This window comes from Psittacula echo, assembly GCF_963264785.1.
Source record: "Psittacula echo genome assembly, chromosome: Z".
Taxonomy (NCBI): domain Eukaryota; kingdom Metazoa; phylum Chordata; class Aves; order Psittaciformes; family Psittacidae; genus Psittacula; species Psittacula echo.
Window position 1 is genome coordinate 35075531 of NC_137742.1, and position 15956 is coordinate 35091486.

The following is a 15956-nucleotide window of genomic DNA, read 5'->3' on the forward strand; positions in this document are numbered from 1 at the left end:
TTTGTTTGGTGACTGTTACTTCATTAAATGAGCAAAAGTTATTTTGTTTTTCAAAATCAAAATATTTTAGTTGCTTGAAAGAAGTACGCTATATGAAGTGCAATGTAATCAGATTATCCATTAACCCTCCAGTGGCATCACTAATTTGAAAAGAATCTACTGAAAAGGAGTTTGGTGAGTATGATAACCCTCACATTTGCTTTAAAAATGCACAACTTATTCCTGTTCCTACTTTATGGAAGTAAGAATTATAGTTACTGTGTAGAAAACTGACAGCATAAATTATTAAGCAAATGCAATTTACTTCTCATATAGAAGACTTTCAAGGTGAATGCAACTGGTAGTCAGGAAAAGAAAATCCATCCCTGCCATAAAAATACTGGCAACCCACCTAAGCAGCAACTTTAATGTATACTACTCAACACACTAAAATTAAATACTTTCAGAAGTCTTGTTATTGATAACATAGGCAACTGCAAAGAATAATGGCTGAAGTACGCGCAGCAGATTCTTTGTTAAAACAACACACTTTGCATTGAGAAGTAATTCAGATAGCCCTGTCCCCCACAGCCTCTGTGCCTCTCCCCATGTGTGCATGGCCATCATAGCAGAGCATTCATGCTCCTGTCACTGCTAAATAACAGATGCAGCCAATGGGACACACACAGAACAGTAACTGTATACGTTAGGAAGAAAGGCTGCAGGCACCTCTTTCTTGACCAAGAGAGTAGGCTTAGAGCTTTAGTAGGAAAACACACAAGTTACATTTCTTTGGAGAGTTACCAGTTACAAAAACAAAAAGTGGAAAAAAGTAAGCAAATGTAACACACTTTTTCACTGCCTATAATTTTGCTCACAAGAAACAGTGCCTTTAAATAAAGCAGAATGAGTTAAAGTGGCAGTGAGACCTCATATGATTTTACTAGTAGTTTCTATATAATAAAAAACACACATTTTTCTCATTTTAAAACATTTTACTTTTTCCACATCAGGAGAAATAGTCTAGTAGCGACATAGAGCTTAGTTATATACTGATAATTACATAATGAGTAACAAATAGAGGTCACAAAACCAGGACACTTGCTCTCAAGTCTGTGTCAAAGTTTCAGGAATGAGATTCCAATTCTTATTACTTTGAGAATGAAAATAAAACTGCTTTAAGTGTGATTTATTTTTAGTCTTCTGGAAAAAATGCTAAGTACAGATGAAAAGCAGAAAGATGCCAAAAGCACTTAGACAAAATTATCAGAAGGTCAATGTTGATCAGACACTGTGTCCTGTCCTGCTCACAATTTTCTTCAAATGTGGAAAAAGGTGTTTGTTTTTTTTTTATTTCACAGTGCTGTTCCAAATTACTCTTCGCTGTATCTGTATTCTCATATTACTGTGCAGATATAGTATGTATGCACCCAAACAGGTGGCATGATATACATTTTAAAGCATCACATCAAAGAAAAAAGGGTTTATGCAAATAAAAAGGGTTAGATCATCTGCCTACACAGGAAGACAGAAGAGCTGCTGTGAAGCATAGCGCATGTAGCCTGTTCATCAGCAGCTTGCACAAATGGTGCTCCAGATGTATAGCTGTTTAAGACAGCCCAAGGCAACAATTTTGATCAATTCTAATGTGATAAAATGCTGCAGGGAAAGTGTGCAGAAACGTGTTTACATCAGCCTTTAATTAAACTGTTGTTCACTTCCAAAGAACCTTAGGAAACACTAATGAGACGTGAGTTTTGGCAATTTCCTTATCAAAGCAAAGACCCTCTTCTTCAGCCTGAAGGAGCTTGTCATCCAGGCAGTTCCCTGGATGAATGTCACCTTGGCACACCACTCGGCAAGCCACCTGTTAGCAGAACTTGGCTAGAATCGAGTAGTGATCCAGGGCAAGTTCAAACATCCACCTGCCTGCTTCTGGACACCTGATCTGCTTTCCTGCTCACCACCACAACATGGCAGCTTCTCTTCCTTCCTCATGAGACACGCTTATGAGCAGAGTAAGAAGGAATCATTAACAAATATTAAATCTCTTTTAATACAGTTTATTATTTATCTCTTCTTATTAGTACGGGTTTTATTACTTGGTTTAACAAGTCTTTCTTTACAAGGTATGCTCCTGCGGGCAACAATCTGTAAAGATTCATTCACAAGTCATTAGTGTAGCATCACCTCCAAGATAAAACAAAGTTTAGCTTACTGTATATATAACCCATGTGAAAGCAGGAAATCTATGGAGCCACAGCACTGCCAGCAATTTGTAAGAGGCATCCTTTCATGTTACAGTTTTAAATAATCAGGTCTTTTCCCAGAAACAGTACCTAGTGTAACCTGGTGACAGGATACACTACATACGTCACATCCATCTGTGCCTCACTTTCCACTGCCTCTAGCACAGCTGGTGGGTATGCTTGTGTGAAGCACGTGTGAAAACTTCAGTAAAACTTTAAATTCACATTGGATAGCTGTATGATGATGATGAATTGTGACAAATACCACTGTGCTCAGGAGAACCAGTTTTGTTCTACACCTCTTCACGTGATGAATGAGCAGAGCCACTTTGCACAGGCAGAGCCAGCACACTAATTTTCAGATGTGTTCAGTCCAATTTCCTTCACCCATGTAAAGCATCCTGTATTTCTCAGTTGTAGGTCTTAATAAGGCACCTAACACTGAACACTGACAGCTGTGTGGCTCTAAAGCACAACCACCACCCATTTGTAAGAAAAAGGCTTTGCTCTATCTGCCCTAAAGATTTGGAACTGGGGCTGGATGGAAACAAACAATCCTGAAAAGCAAAACATTTTAATTCATTTATCTTCTTCACAAAAAATAAATGGTGGCATATTTTTGTGAAAAACGTACAACAGAGAGATGTGCCTGAACAGCCTGGTGTTTGAGATACTTGATGCCTAGAATAGAGAAAAACTTTCTATCAGGCAGAGATCAGGCTTTGCATCTAGCAAAAGTGAACATTCTAACAAGGAAACTAGACTAGAATTTCTTCCAATGCCATCTTCAGTAGTGCAAGCTGGTGAGCAGAATACTGCATTACAATTCAGCAAAACAAAAGTAAATTTATTACAATAACAGCTGAATTATTTCCTTGATCATTCTCTATTAATCTTTTCTAATAAATTACACTATTTTATTTTGCATTGCTCCATAAGCATTAGTATATAAAAGAGAAGAAAGTGATGCAGGAACTTTCAAACTGAAATGTGAGAGTCAGAAACCCTTTAGATGGAATAAACATGTCATTCTTCTCATCCTTTCCCACATGCAAACTTCCAGAATACTGTACATTACTGCCAACAGTTACATTCTGTGGGAGGTGTTAACTTCGATGTTTTTTTTTGGTCTCAACAGAAAGTGATTTCGACAAAACATAGAGGGATTGTATTTACCTGCCTTTATACTTCCCACCATACTGGGGGTGAAGATTAAGTGGGGGGTTGTAAAATCCAGGCAAGTCTGTACAAACAAGTTCTAGGATGCTTTTTGTTGCTCTGTGTGACTAACTGTATAAAATTCTACATCAGAATTTTTTCATTGCATTACTGATTATCCTACTTCTTATCAACAGCAAGCAAAACAAAGTACAGTTTCTGTTAAAATTATATACGCTACCTTTTGAAAAGTATAATTCTAATGCATGGTTATTTCAGTTAGGGTAATTGAGAAAGCTTCTTTTTTTTTTTTAATTTTTCGGTTTTAACAAAAAGCAGTTTATAAAACAGAAGAAGAGGAAAGATAGGATGGTCAGATTAGAGCATTAATATTGAATATGTACATATCAAAACCATCCACATCCCAAAGTAATTTCAAAAAACATGTAACTGTAAGACAGGACATACACACCTAATCCCGTAACAGTTGTTTGACAGTGTCATATGACATGCGGTAACTGCCTACTGAAGAGATTATTCCTATTTAAATTTACATCTATTCCCATTAAGATTAGGCTGAAACTATGGCATGTTATTTTGCAAGAATAGTGGGCAGCAGCAATTCTTCATTCTCATCCTTCAAACCCACCTTGCCACTCTCCACAAGAAAGTAACAATAAGCCTCCCAGGAAAGGTTCATAATCAGCATGACTATGTTACCATATCTTCATGTTTTCTTGTGATGAGAAAAATATCTTTTTTTTCCTATGCACTGATCTGCTGGCATAAAGCTGGCCAGCCTTCCTCACCTGACATGCTTCATACCAGAAGCATTGTCCAGGTGGGAGACCCCCAAGACACAGGTGCCACCACAGAGGCCATGGGGAGCTGGGATGTTGCTGTTGGAGGTAAGAATGTCTCCATCAGCCCTTCAGTGACCCAGGGAGACAGCAGGAAGAGTGACAGGTTTCCCCTATTCAGTCTCTCCTCCCTCCCTTTCTTCCCGCAGCTTGAGATCAGTTTATCCAAGCACCTCTATACCTGCACAGCCCATCAGATGTCATATGGGAAGTACTCAGGAGTAACTCAGAGCTCAGTGGGGTAGCTACCTTTTAAACATGGAACAGGCACTCCAAGTAATAAGGCTGCCTTTAGAAATGGAGTTAAAAAGCATGAGACCAAAAATACAGTATTGCTGCTACAAAGAATGTACTATAACAAATATATATACTGCCATTAACAAACCCATATGAGGCCCCAGGTACTCTGAACTGCTATAAATAACTCTTCAGCAGCTACAGCATACTTTAGGTACTCGACTACCTTTTTATTTAACTTTACACTTCAGAAACAGACTGGGCCTTTTCATTATCTATGAATCATTGTTAAGAGATGTGATTCCAGTAGATAGCTGTGAGCATTATGGGAGACTGTGAGAAAATCTAATTAAAAGCCAAACAAATTATAAAGACTTCAAGTACATTTCAGTCATTTATTATATTATCCTACAGAAAGTCATCCAAACACCAAGGAAAAATGCCCAGCTATAACATCTCATTAATGCTGAGAATCCAAAGACCCTGGCCAGAAAATAAAATCAATATTGCAACCTTAACTACAAAAGTCAGAAAAGTATTTCCAGTTTCTAATGCAGTAAGATACAAAGAGGCATTTGAGAGAAAAATAAATGAAGGGAAGTTGTTGATTTAGAAGCATTTAGGTTATGGCATCTCCTTTTTATTACTATTATAGTTTCTACTGGTAACAGTTTACAATGGTTTAATAGATGTTCTATATTAATTTAATTGTAGATCCATCTAGGGAATGGTTTTGAACTGAGATAAAATCATTAACTCACACTGAAATATACTACTCTGATCAAGTTTGATACAGTTCATATGAAAACAGTTAAAAAGAGTAATTAAGAACCTTATGTGTCTATATATACAGCACAGAAACAAAGAATCTATCAATCAAGACAAAAAGGACAGGCGCCTAAAAAAATATTTCAGTACATGGGCTAAATTTATTTTTTCCATCTCATGGGTGTACCACAGATGTACTGGAGCAAAATGTCAGCACAGGCACTTATGATGCATGGTGTACCAAATACCTGTACTTTTGGAACTGATGATATTCTGCACCACACAGACCAGGTCATACAGAATGATACTTATCTTACAATTTCTAATAGATGCTGATCAGTTTCAATTATACTAATGAAATCTCTTATTCAGCAACATTGGAATAGGACAATTACATGTAATAGCTCCTGAGACAAATCTTGTATTAAGACATGCATTTTATCACTGATTTCAATCACAAGACTTTTTGCATCACCATCAAGGTAACAGGATGTTGCCACAGAATAAGTGCTATGCCACAGAATAAGTGCTATGCATACAAGAAAAATATCTATTTGCACTTACATCTTTCACTGATGTACATAAGAGATGCATATGCTAGCCCTTAGTGTATTCAAGTCACTAATCATACATGGAAAACATTACTTAATAAGCCTTGCCACGATATATGAGTCAAAATAAAAGACAAAGAACCTATAATGAGATTTTTTACAATTACTTTATTGAGCAAATAACAGCCATTTCCAGGAACGCAAAAAAGCAAACCTTTTTTAATGCTTCTTACTGCATCTGCTACTGTATTTGTCTTTCTGTCTCTATTTCTAAACATTTTATTACTCTTCATTCATTCAGAAACTGAAGTGTACATGGGCTGAAGGAGAAGTTAGGTCCCTGCTCTGCCCAGAGTAGAAACTTCCTCTTCTGCTACTCTGAATATTTGAAGATAATCATGAACAAGTTGAAAATTGGTCTAAAGCTATTCTAAACACAGAAAAACAGATGTAATTTCTGTTGTTTTATTTTTTAGTGAATATGAACTTAGCATCATTCTCACCCAGTAATGAAGGATGTAAATTATTTTGATGTACAAGCCACTTAAGATAATATTTTTGCTGTCCTGTTCATGAATTTTTTCCTTTTTAATTAAATAAGCATTTGAAAGCTCCTTCACCTATTTTTCTATACCTAGTGCCTTTCCACCTCTAAGGATAAGAAAGCAATTTTAATCTTGATGAAAATAATCTTTAACTTATTTTATGTGCTAGGAGTTTTCCTTGTAAAATTGCCACTATGGAAACAAAAAGTAAACCAATTCACTATTGATTTTAAATTTAACTATCATGGAAAAACTGCCAATTTTTCACAAGCATGCACAATGCCCATTCATTGAACACTGTCAATGGCTTGTTCTGCAACCAAGAAGAAAGAAGAGAACCCAGCTTCTATCCTCTTAGGCAACTCTTCCTTTCTAATGCTATTGTTTGTTATTGTTTGATGCTACTTTTAGTAGCCAAGAGGCTAAGAGAAGCCATGACTAAGAATTATTTCTGGAAATGCACTTTGAAAAGTTATTCTTGATAAAAAGTACCTCTTAATTTATGAATATGAAGTTTCAAAAACTTACCAAGTGGCAGCATTTGACTACTGTGCATGCATTATACTAGTTAGAAACAGAAAATTCAAATAGATCCATAAGGTATGCATGGGTATATGTGCATATATATATATATATATATATGTATGTGTATATGTATATACATTGACTAAAAAGTATTTTGAAATATTAGAAAACACAAAGGCAGATGTAACAGAAGTTACTAACAAGACATAAATTGCTTTAAAACATGCTTTGACATACAAGGATTTTGAGAACTCAGACTGAGTCAAAAACACAGAAATGCATTTAACAGATATTCATCCAGGTAAAACTTTACAAGAAGAAGTCATCTGTTAGATGGAAACTATGAGTTTCTAAAGCATTAACCTTCAGAAGGAACACTGGGAGCTGGAAAAATTCCTGAACTCTGTCCCACACAGGCCACCAAAAAGCCAAGGTGATCTGTTACTGTTCTTAACTCCTGCACCACATTAACTACTGCCTCTTTTAGTTCCCTCACTTCAGAAATAAGAACATCCATCTTTGACAGCTGATGAGAAGAAGGCCCAAGAAGGAAAGAGCCATTGGGAAGGACCCCAGTGGGGAAGGAATGTCCAGTGGAGAGAGAAAAAGGGGACAAGTGTCCAGATGAGGGGTATCCAACAAAGGGGGTCGGGACCTGAGAAGTGGAGGGTCCAACAGCTGCTGGCCAATCAACAGGTGAAGGCGGTCCAGCTGTTTCAGTTTTAATGGTATGCTGGCATCTTGATTCTTGACTGTTGGCAGAGGTGGGTGAGGTGTAAGAGAGTGAACATGATGAAGAAACTGTAAAATTAAAATTCACTTCATTGTATATTGACATTCAGCATTTCCAGACACCTGACTACTACAGAAATGCACATGAATCTCTCCACTTTTATCATGACCAGCGTGAATTTTATTTATTTATAACATATACAGTGTTATAACAGATCTCTCAAGGACAAATACTGAAATAGTATGCAATTATGTTAATGCACTTTGTCAAGCTAGCTTTTAGAAGGGAAGCCATAGTTTCCCACAATGTGCTCAGTTCTCTTATTCCTAATTCCTTATGAGTTAAGGAAAAAGTATTGATTTACTTACCAGTTAATGAATCAAGATGTTCACCAACAGTTCTTAGCCTACTAGATCCTCCCCATTTTTTATTCACTGCACTAGTCATTAGTTTCATTATATTTTTAATAGCTTCCTCTTCTAAATCGTTTGTTGGTTTTTTTTTTTACTACACAAGATTTCTAAAACACCTACCAAATTTACTCATGCAGCAACTTCCATCTATTTCAAGAAGTATTACTATACTACTGCAGAAACTCAGGTTTTTTAATACAGAAAAATGTAAAGAATCCAGTAAAAGCAACCTGGAAAAAGGAAGACTGCAAGAGATTTACAGCAAACTACTATTTAAATCTAAATCTATTTCCAGTTGGTGTAAATGTAAAACGTGATCCAGATATTATTGAAGTTATTACAACAGTCAACTGGAAAAACTGAAGTACAAGAGAGAAAAGTAACTTCCACAGAGTCTGACAACACACACAAAAATTGAACTGCTAATTGTCATCTTAGGGCTCTACTTTTAAGTAATGCACCAGTCTCAGAGCTGACTTTTCTCTTTCTTAGGTTTTGGGATTTTTGAAGGATGATTAGTTACTTGCAAAGCTAATGGTAGAAAGAAGGTTTGGGGGTAATCTTTGCCGTTATAAACCTGCCTATTTGCTCTGCAGGAAAACCTCACACCTGCTTCAAAATACCATGCAAATAGAGTTTTAGTTTGGTTATGCAAATAGAGTTTAAGTTTTTAACATAGCAAAAGTAATGGCACAAACTACAGAATCTTCCCACAGTGACTGAATATATGTAAACTCAAAAACAACACTGCAAATCCACAGTATTATTTTTTTAATCTGTTTTTGAAGTTACTATACATACTGTTTTGGTTACATATATTTTTAAAATAGTCACAATCTTTTGCAAGTCAATGAAGTAAACCTTCAGTGCAGCATCATAGCTTCCAGGCTTTTCTTTCAAAAGGATTTATCATCTGACTTCAATAAATACAAATAAAACACTATTTATAATACTAATTTTGATTAATTAGAGGGGTCTTTAATGTTTTTCTATCAGAACAGTAACATGCATAACAATACTACAGCACTGGATAATGAATCCATTGCTTATAATCCTTTATAGATTGGTTTTGACCAACTTTATGCCACCTGAAGTTCCTACTTTTCAGATACGCTTACTTATTTCTCCCCAGAATTATATATTTAAACACCTTCCAACTTCACTACATACATCATCCAACTCCACTAAAATGGATTATGAAACACAGCATCTGGAAATTTTGTCAAGTTTTGGAAGTGGTACAGGAAGAAGAAGGTAGATAACAGCACGAGGACAAAGTCTGGAGGTTTAAAACTGAAAGTAAAGTGTGGTGTACAGAAGATTTTATTGGAACAAGGCCAGATTTCTTTTTCTTAGTTTCACAAATGCATATCCTGGCTAAACTACAAGTACTCCTGTAGTCATGTTCCTGCCCCTCATAATGCATGGTTGCAAAGTAGAGAAGCTGTAGAAGCTATGAGGATTACAACAGAGTCACTCATAAAAAATTGCTCCTTTCCTGATGTCTACTTACCTACTAAACTACATGATATTTATTTTCCACAGCAATGAAAGTTTGATGTAACCTGTACTACCCCACTGCAAACTTTTCTTTCTCACATTTTTGTTCTATTTTTTGTGAGACACCACCTGGAATACTGTGTTCAGTTCTGGAGTCCCAAACATAAGAAGGACCTGCTAGAGTGAGTCCAGAGGAGGATGACAAAGATGCTCAGAGGGATGGACCACCTTTCCTGTGAGAATCTGAAGACAGGCTGAAAGAGTTGGGCTTGTTCAGCCTGAAGAAGTGAAGGCTCAGGGAAGACTTCAGAGCAGCTTCTAGTGCCTAACAAGGGATGATGAGAAATCTGGAGGACTTTTTACAAGGGCATGTAATGATAGAACAGGGGGGAGAATGGCTTTAAACTGAAAGAAGGAAAATTTAGATTAGAGATGAGGAAGAAGTTCTTCATTGTGAGAATGGTAGGACACTGGCACAGGTTGCCCAGAGAAGTTGTGGATGCCCCACCCCGGCAGTGTCCAAGGCCGGGTTGGACAGCGCTTTGAGCAATCTGTCTAGTGGAAGGTGTGCCTGCCCTGTTGCAGTGGGGTTGGATCTAAATGATTTTTAGGGACACTTCCAACCCAAACCATTCTGTGATTCTGTGTTACCCATTAATTTTTATCTAATTCTTTCTATCAAAATGGTTAGATACCCCCTAGACATCTATGAAACTCTTAACTACTTTGTTCCAACTGTTTCAGCTATCATTGTTTTACTGTGACTATGATGAGTTCCAAACTACCACTGTCATCTCATTTTTGCTACTTTAGAAATATTGCTAAAGATACGAAAAGCCTTCATGACAAAAGAATCTTTCAAACCCATGTAAATTTCTATTTCAATGAAAACATTAAAATTTAAGTACGAAAATACATTAAACTTATGTATGCAGACGAAGAAACTAGATCTAGTACAGGTCAGAAGTTAGAGACTTGTTCTGTCAGGTTCAAAACAATGAAACTGAATTCAATATTGCTATATCTTAATACTAACCCTATTTCTGATTTTCTTTCTCTTAGAAAAGTTAAAATTGCATCAAAGTGAAACTGAAAATGAGTGTTTACTTAACAATAAACATGATACCTCTGCATATTCTTATTTGTGGGTACTGTGAAATGATTCATATTTTTGGTGCTCATGACCTTAGGAGACTGCCTGGAAAAATAGTGCCTACTGGGACTACATGAGCATCCCATGGCGACACCGGATGAACACAAATGTGAACCCAAATGGCTTCTTTTTTTCATTTATGCCTAACCTAATATGACACACAAATCTCCATGCTTGAGAGGGAAGAAGTACCAGTCAGCTCTCTGGCATAGAAAACCACCTCCAAACTTCTATTATCTTTGTGCTTGCAAGCATAAGAAAACAGAACATAGGTTTTCACAAATACCCTATCTTGGTAAGACTTCTGTATCCAAAACAAGCTTTCCACAGAAACTTTTTGCCACAGAACTGACAAATACCCCTTCCCAGTGAGGCCAGGTATGAAGGACAGGCATTGCACCCACTACCTCACAGTGTTTCCACAGCAGCAGGGTAAACTCAGAAAGTGAATGCAGCCAAACATAAATGGTTAGGGGCAGAAAGCTTATGCTTCCCCCAGCGTAATGGTTTTCAGACCAAACAATGGTGTATCTGTCTGCAGAAATGGAAGAACATCTTAAGGACAGAAAAAATGAGCTCCCTCATAGTTTCTTAAAGATAACCTGTCTGCCAGGGTTCTGCAGCTCCTACAGTTCACCCAGTAGAACAAAGGAAATTCATGTCACAAGTGAGGATACGTGGTGATCACTTTACAGAGGAACTATGGGCTGTTTTACCCATAGCTGCAGAAAATACTTACTTGAAAAGCACAAAATTTGAGGTACAAGCCTGTCTTTTAGGAAAAGTCCTAATAAAGTGTCAGGTAACAGTCACAGAGTAAAATATTTCACACAAGCAGGAAGATTCTGGCCGTTAGAACCGCTATTTTGCTATTCATAAGTTTGGGTATGCAAAGCCACACGCAAGTTTTTTTTTTTTATTTTAAATTTGACAGTCAATGCAAGCAGACAGAAATGAAAAATATCAGGGCTTCCGTAACAAAAAGTACAAAAGAAACAGTGAAGGAAAGACTAGTAACATTGTGTGAGAGGAATAGCCTAATGATGAGAACACAGACCGACGGTAAGCAGATTAAAAGGAGACCAACTGTAAAAAAAATTGAAAATAAAAGGCAGTTAAATTAAATATCCATCACATGCTACCTTGCACACATGGATGAAAGAAAAAAATCAGCCAGCAAAAGAAAAAGAAAGAAAAAAAAAGACTAAACCAATCTAAATATGAGTTAAGGCCAAAGGGTCAGTTGGTCACTGAAAAACTGAAAGTAGCGATGAGCAGTGAACAGTGAAAAGGAGTGCAGACACTGGAAGATTAGCAAAGGAAGCAACGGCATGTCTTTTTCTCTGTTTCACTTCTACATACTTTGCTGTACATTTCCCAGACTCTCCAAATAGCTGCAGCACCTCAGCCACAAGATCCATTAACCAACAGTGTTCAAATACATGTGAATTTAAGCACATATTCACATCACAAAGGCGAGGGAAAAGGCCATGCTGGCATCTAGGTTTATAAAGCATTAAGATTGCATGAGAGAAAGTTATGAGAATTAATTTTACTGTTTTGACAGCCATAACTCTATTCTCCACACAAGCATATTCCTAGCTTCTGATAACCCAAACCACAACACCACCCTTTAGCATGTGGATGTAGTCCCACAGAGCTACATGTAGGCTCTCCAGAAAAGAGCCTATTGGACCTTTCTGTGTCACAACGTCTGGACTAAAAGCACACACAGCATTCTGTCATGGAAAAACAAGAACTGAGTAAACTCATGTTGACCCAACCACCATATAGATATTTTGCTTTTTACTTGAAAACACTGTACTCAAAACTCTGCTGAGATCATCACAGCATTCACAGTATCAAGTACCTCACTTGCACACATCTTTTCAAACTATTGATAAGACAGTGACCAGATGGAAAAATTATTATGTGGTTGTTTATACCATGTCCTGTTGACTGCTGGTTATAGCTACATTTATGAAACCAGCAAATACATATTTGAGACAGAAAAATGATTCCTCTAAAATACCATCATTTTATTGTGGTAATGAAAGCGCAGATGCAGTGATGTACTGTATATTTAAATAATATACTTGGAGGCAAAATAGTCCCATGTTACTCACCTTGATCTCTTTCATGCCATGTCCGACTCCCCGCCGCTGGTGAATTTGGAGAAGGATAAAAGTCTCCTGTCGGGCTTGGCTCCATATTTTCATCTATGGAAATAGTTTTGGGTCTTTTGCTGTTGAAGTAATGTGAGATTTGACAATGAATATGATACACAGCTACTAATGGAGTATAGACTGCTTTGATGACAAGAAATATTTCAATAGAAAGTAAAATAGAAAGTAATTCAAGCATGCAAAGCACAAAAAAGTGGATATTAAAGCTTACATTAACTTAGATGATGTTATTTAATAATATGTAATGCAGGCATGTGCTTGCATTTTCCACATGATTTAGTATTTCAAAGATGGCATAAATGGGTAACATAAAAGTCTACCAGCATTTGGCTGAACAAACAAGAAACCAGTTCCTGTAATGTACCAGTGAAAGGTTGTGTCATGAGAGTGTTAAACCCTATGCAGAAACCACAAAAGTAAAACAAAGCACTGGAAAACCACGACTGATAAAAGTAAACCAGGAACTTTTCTGAATGTGTTAATAAGGAAAAAATGTAGTTTACTGTATTTCACCAGGTCAAAATTCTAAGCTTTTCAAAGACTTTTCATTTCAGACTATTTTAATAAAAAAAAATAAAAAAAAAAAACAACCCAAGAGGCCCATATTTCAAGTCACTATATAAAATCAGTGGACACTTCAATACAGTGGAGGGAGTGGAAGTTTCTTTGTTACAATATATACCAAAGCTGTTACGATGGCTGCCACAGAAAACCAGTGTGAAGGTTTTAACGACGGTGGTGGTGGTGGTATTGTTATTATTGTTGTTAGGACAACACTGTGACAATTAACTCATCCATTTTTAAAATGTAGCAGGTGAAATGCCAAGCTGAAAATACAGTGGAATGAAATAGGGAATCTGAGCAAAATAACTCAGAAGCACTAGGCGCTAGCAGAAAAACATCCTGGTCCCTAGCAGTCCTGTGTAAATAAACCCTATCCCACTGTGCAGATATTTCCTGACTCACTGGGTTGCAGAAACATGGGTTAATGTGAGGTCCTACAGTGCTTATGATTTCATGGTACATCGGACGGTTTCAGAAAACCAAGGGGCCCTAGGGGCATGACAGACTGTACATGATCTGGGAGTCAGAAGGAAGGCACAGCAGGTTCTCCACCTCTGTGGCCCATCAACTGCTTCTGAGAGAGAGAATGTTGTCTCTTTTAGAGTTGGGAGAAGGGAGCATGTTGAAGCAAGGAAGAAGGAGGTTCCTCAGATCAAACTGCCTGTAACAGGCACATGAAGACCCTTGAGAAAAAACAGACAGCCTGTGACTAATTCACATGCTCCTCATCATTCCTACTGTGTTAGGAAATGCCCCTTGTAAGGGTGAGGCAGGAAACATACTTTCATGAGCTAGGATGATGCTACAGATAAAGACAACTTTTCTTTATATACATGTTCTAACGCTTTTTCTACAGGAAACAATATCTGTCCAACATATCTTTCAAAATGGAGGTCCAAGAAGTAGCCCTCTAAGAAAGCCTTCACTTGTGCAACTGCTCTGTGTCACTGAGCCCTGCCAGCAGATTCCCAGCTGCTTGACCTTCCTGCAGCAGTTTCAGGATAAGTAGCTGTTATCTTGGCAGATGATTCTGTGAGTACTTCAAACCCTGACAAATGTTATTATCATCTTCAATATCAACAGCAATGACAGGCAATAATGACACTGCTTCAAAATCTGAAACATAGACTTTTGTATCTAGATTATGGTAACATACGCAGGCAGCCTAACTCACAAAATCAGCAGAAAATTATAAAATAGTTGTTGACAGTATTCATGAATTGCTTGTCCTAGACTATTAAACCTGGTTTCACTTTAACATTTACTTCAGATTTTTACCTGCTTGGTGGAGAGGACAAGGACCTCTGCAGATTTACACCCGAATTCATATCATGGTAATATGGCTGGCTCGGAAGCTCTCCAATTGGGAAATTCACTCCAGTTCCCTGGGTTATGGGTGCTGAAAAACACATCATCATAACAAGTCAAATGCATTATTCTGTCTTTTTAGCCATCTTTTCATTTTTAACACTGGGAAAAACATCAAGATGTTACTACATTTATCTAATTTCCTGCCTCTTGCAGAAACCAAGTATGGACAAGTTCTATCAATGTTTACGTATCTAAACAAATGAAGTATCTTCCTCAGTCCTAGAAATCCCTTAGCAGTTATGCAGACATAATATATTTTTTGTATAATAGGTAACCTGGAATCATCAATATAAAAAAGGTAACACAAACGTCAGCACAAAGTCCAGCCTCCTGTAGAAGGAGTTTTATAATCAGTGAGGCAGGGTTTGTAAGGATAGCTAACAATATTCATTAAAGAAATGAAACAAATGGAAAGAACAAACTTGGGGACACATAAATTCTTTTTCCCTTAGTGTTCACTCTTTTATAGTAACAATAGTCTTCTGTGCTATCAATATGTTTTGCTGTCTCCTTTTTCTTTCACCCAGTGCCACAGGTATGTATGTATGTATTTCTACACACAAACACATACACTCAATGTTATCTTCATCTCCTTACAGAGTCTGTGTACCGTACACCTTGCCATTTCAAGAATAAATTATATGTTACACATTGTGGTGTATTTACCTTTGTTCGCTGTCTGTGCATTGTGCATTTTAACTACCTCTGGCACTTAAAAGAATAATTGCATGTTGTGTAATGTATCTGAAGGCTTGTATTTTTCCTGACAGTTAAAGTACAACTCTGTTGCGGCTTGAGGTTAAACAAATGCATGGTGAGAAATCCCACAGAAACCACATGCTTTAAAGCTTATTATTACAAGTATATTGTGTATAATAGCTGCAGAAGGTACAATTTCATAACTACAATATTGATTCTTTTTTAATCTGAATGTTCTGATACTTTAAAATGTATTGAACCACCTGACAACTAAAAGAAAGCTGTATTTCATACATCCTCAGCCTCCTACATCAGAAAAGCTGTATCTTCAGCAAGTACAAAATAGAATATGTCCTAACACTGCAGGACGGCAATTTTGTTGAAGGACTTAATATAATTTTAATGTTGTTGAATATTAATTTCTGACCACAGCAAATTAAATCACACATTCACCTTAAGCCTTGC

General features: G+C 37.0%; 1 protein-coding gene across 7 annotated transcripts in view; it reads right to left on the bottom strand.

The window, feature by feature from the left end:
* NFIB (nuclear factor I B) overlaps positions 1 to 15956 on the bottom strand; it is a gene marked incomplete at its 5' end in the record, with an annotated part of 259265 nt that overhangs the window by 36329 nt on the left and 206980 nt on the right. For all 7 annotated transcript variants that reach the window (XM_080638008.1, XM_080638005.1, XM_080638004.1 and 4 more), the window contains 2 exons: positions 12798 to 12916; positions 14700 to 14820. In XM_080638008.1, coding sequence (XP_080494134.1) covers positions 12798 to 12916; positions 14700 to 14820 — 240 coding nt within the window. The remainder of the gene's footprint in view (positions 1 to 12797; positions 12917 to 14699; positions 14821 to 15956) is intronic.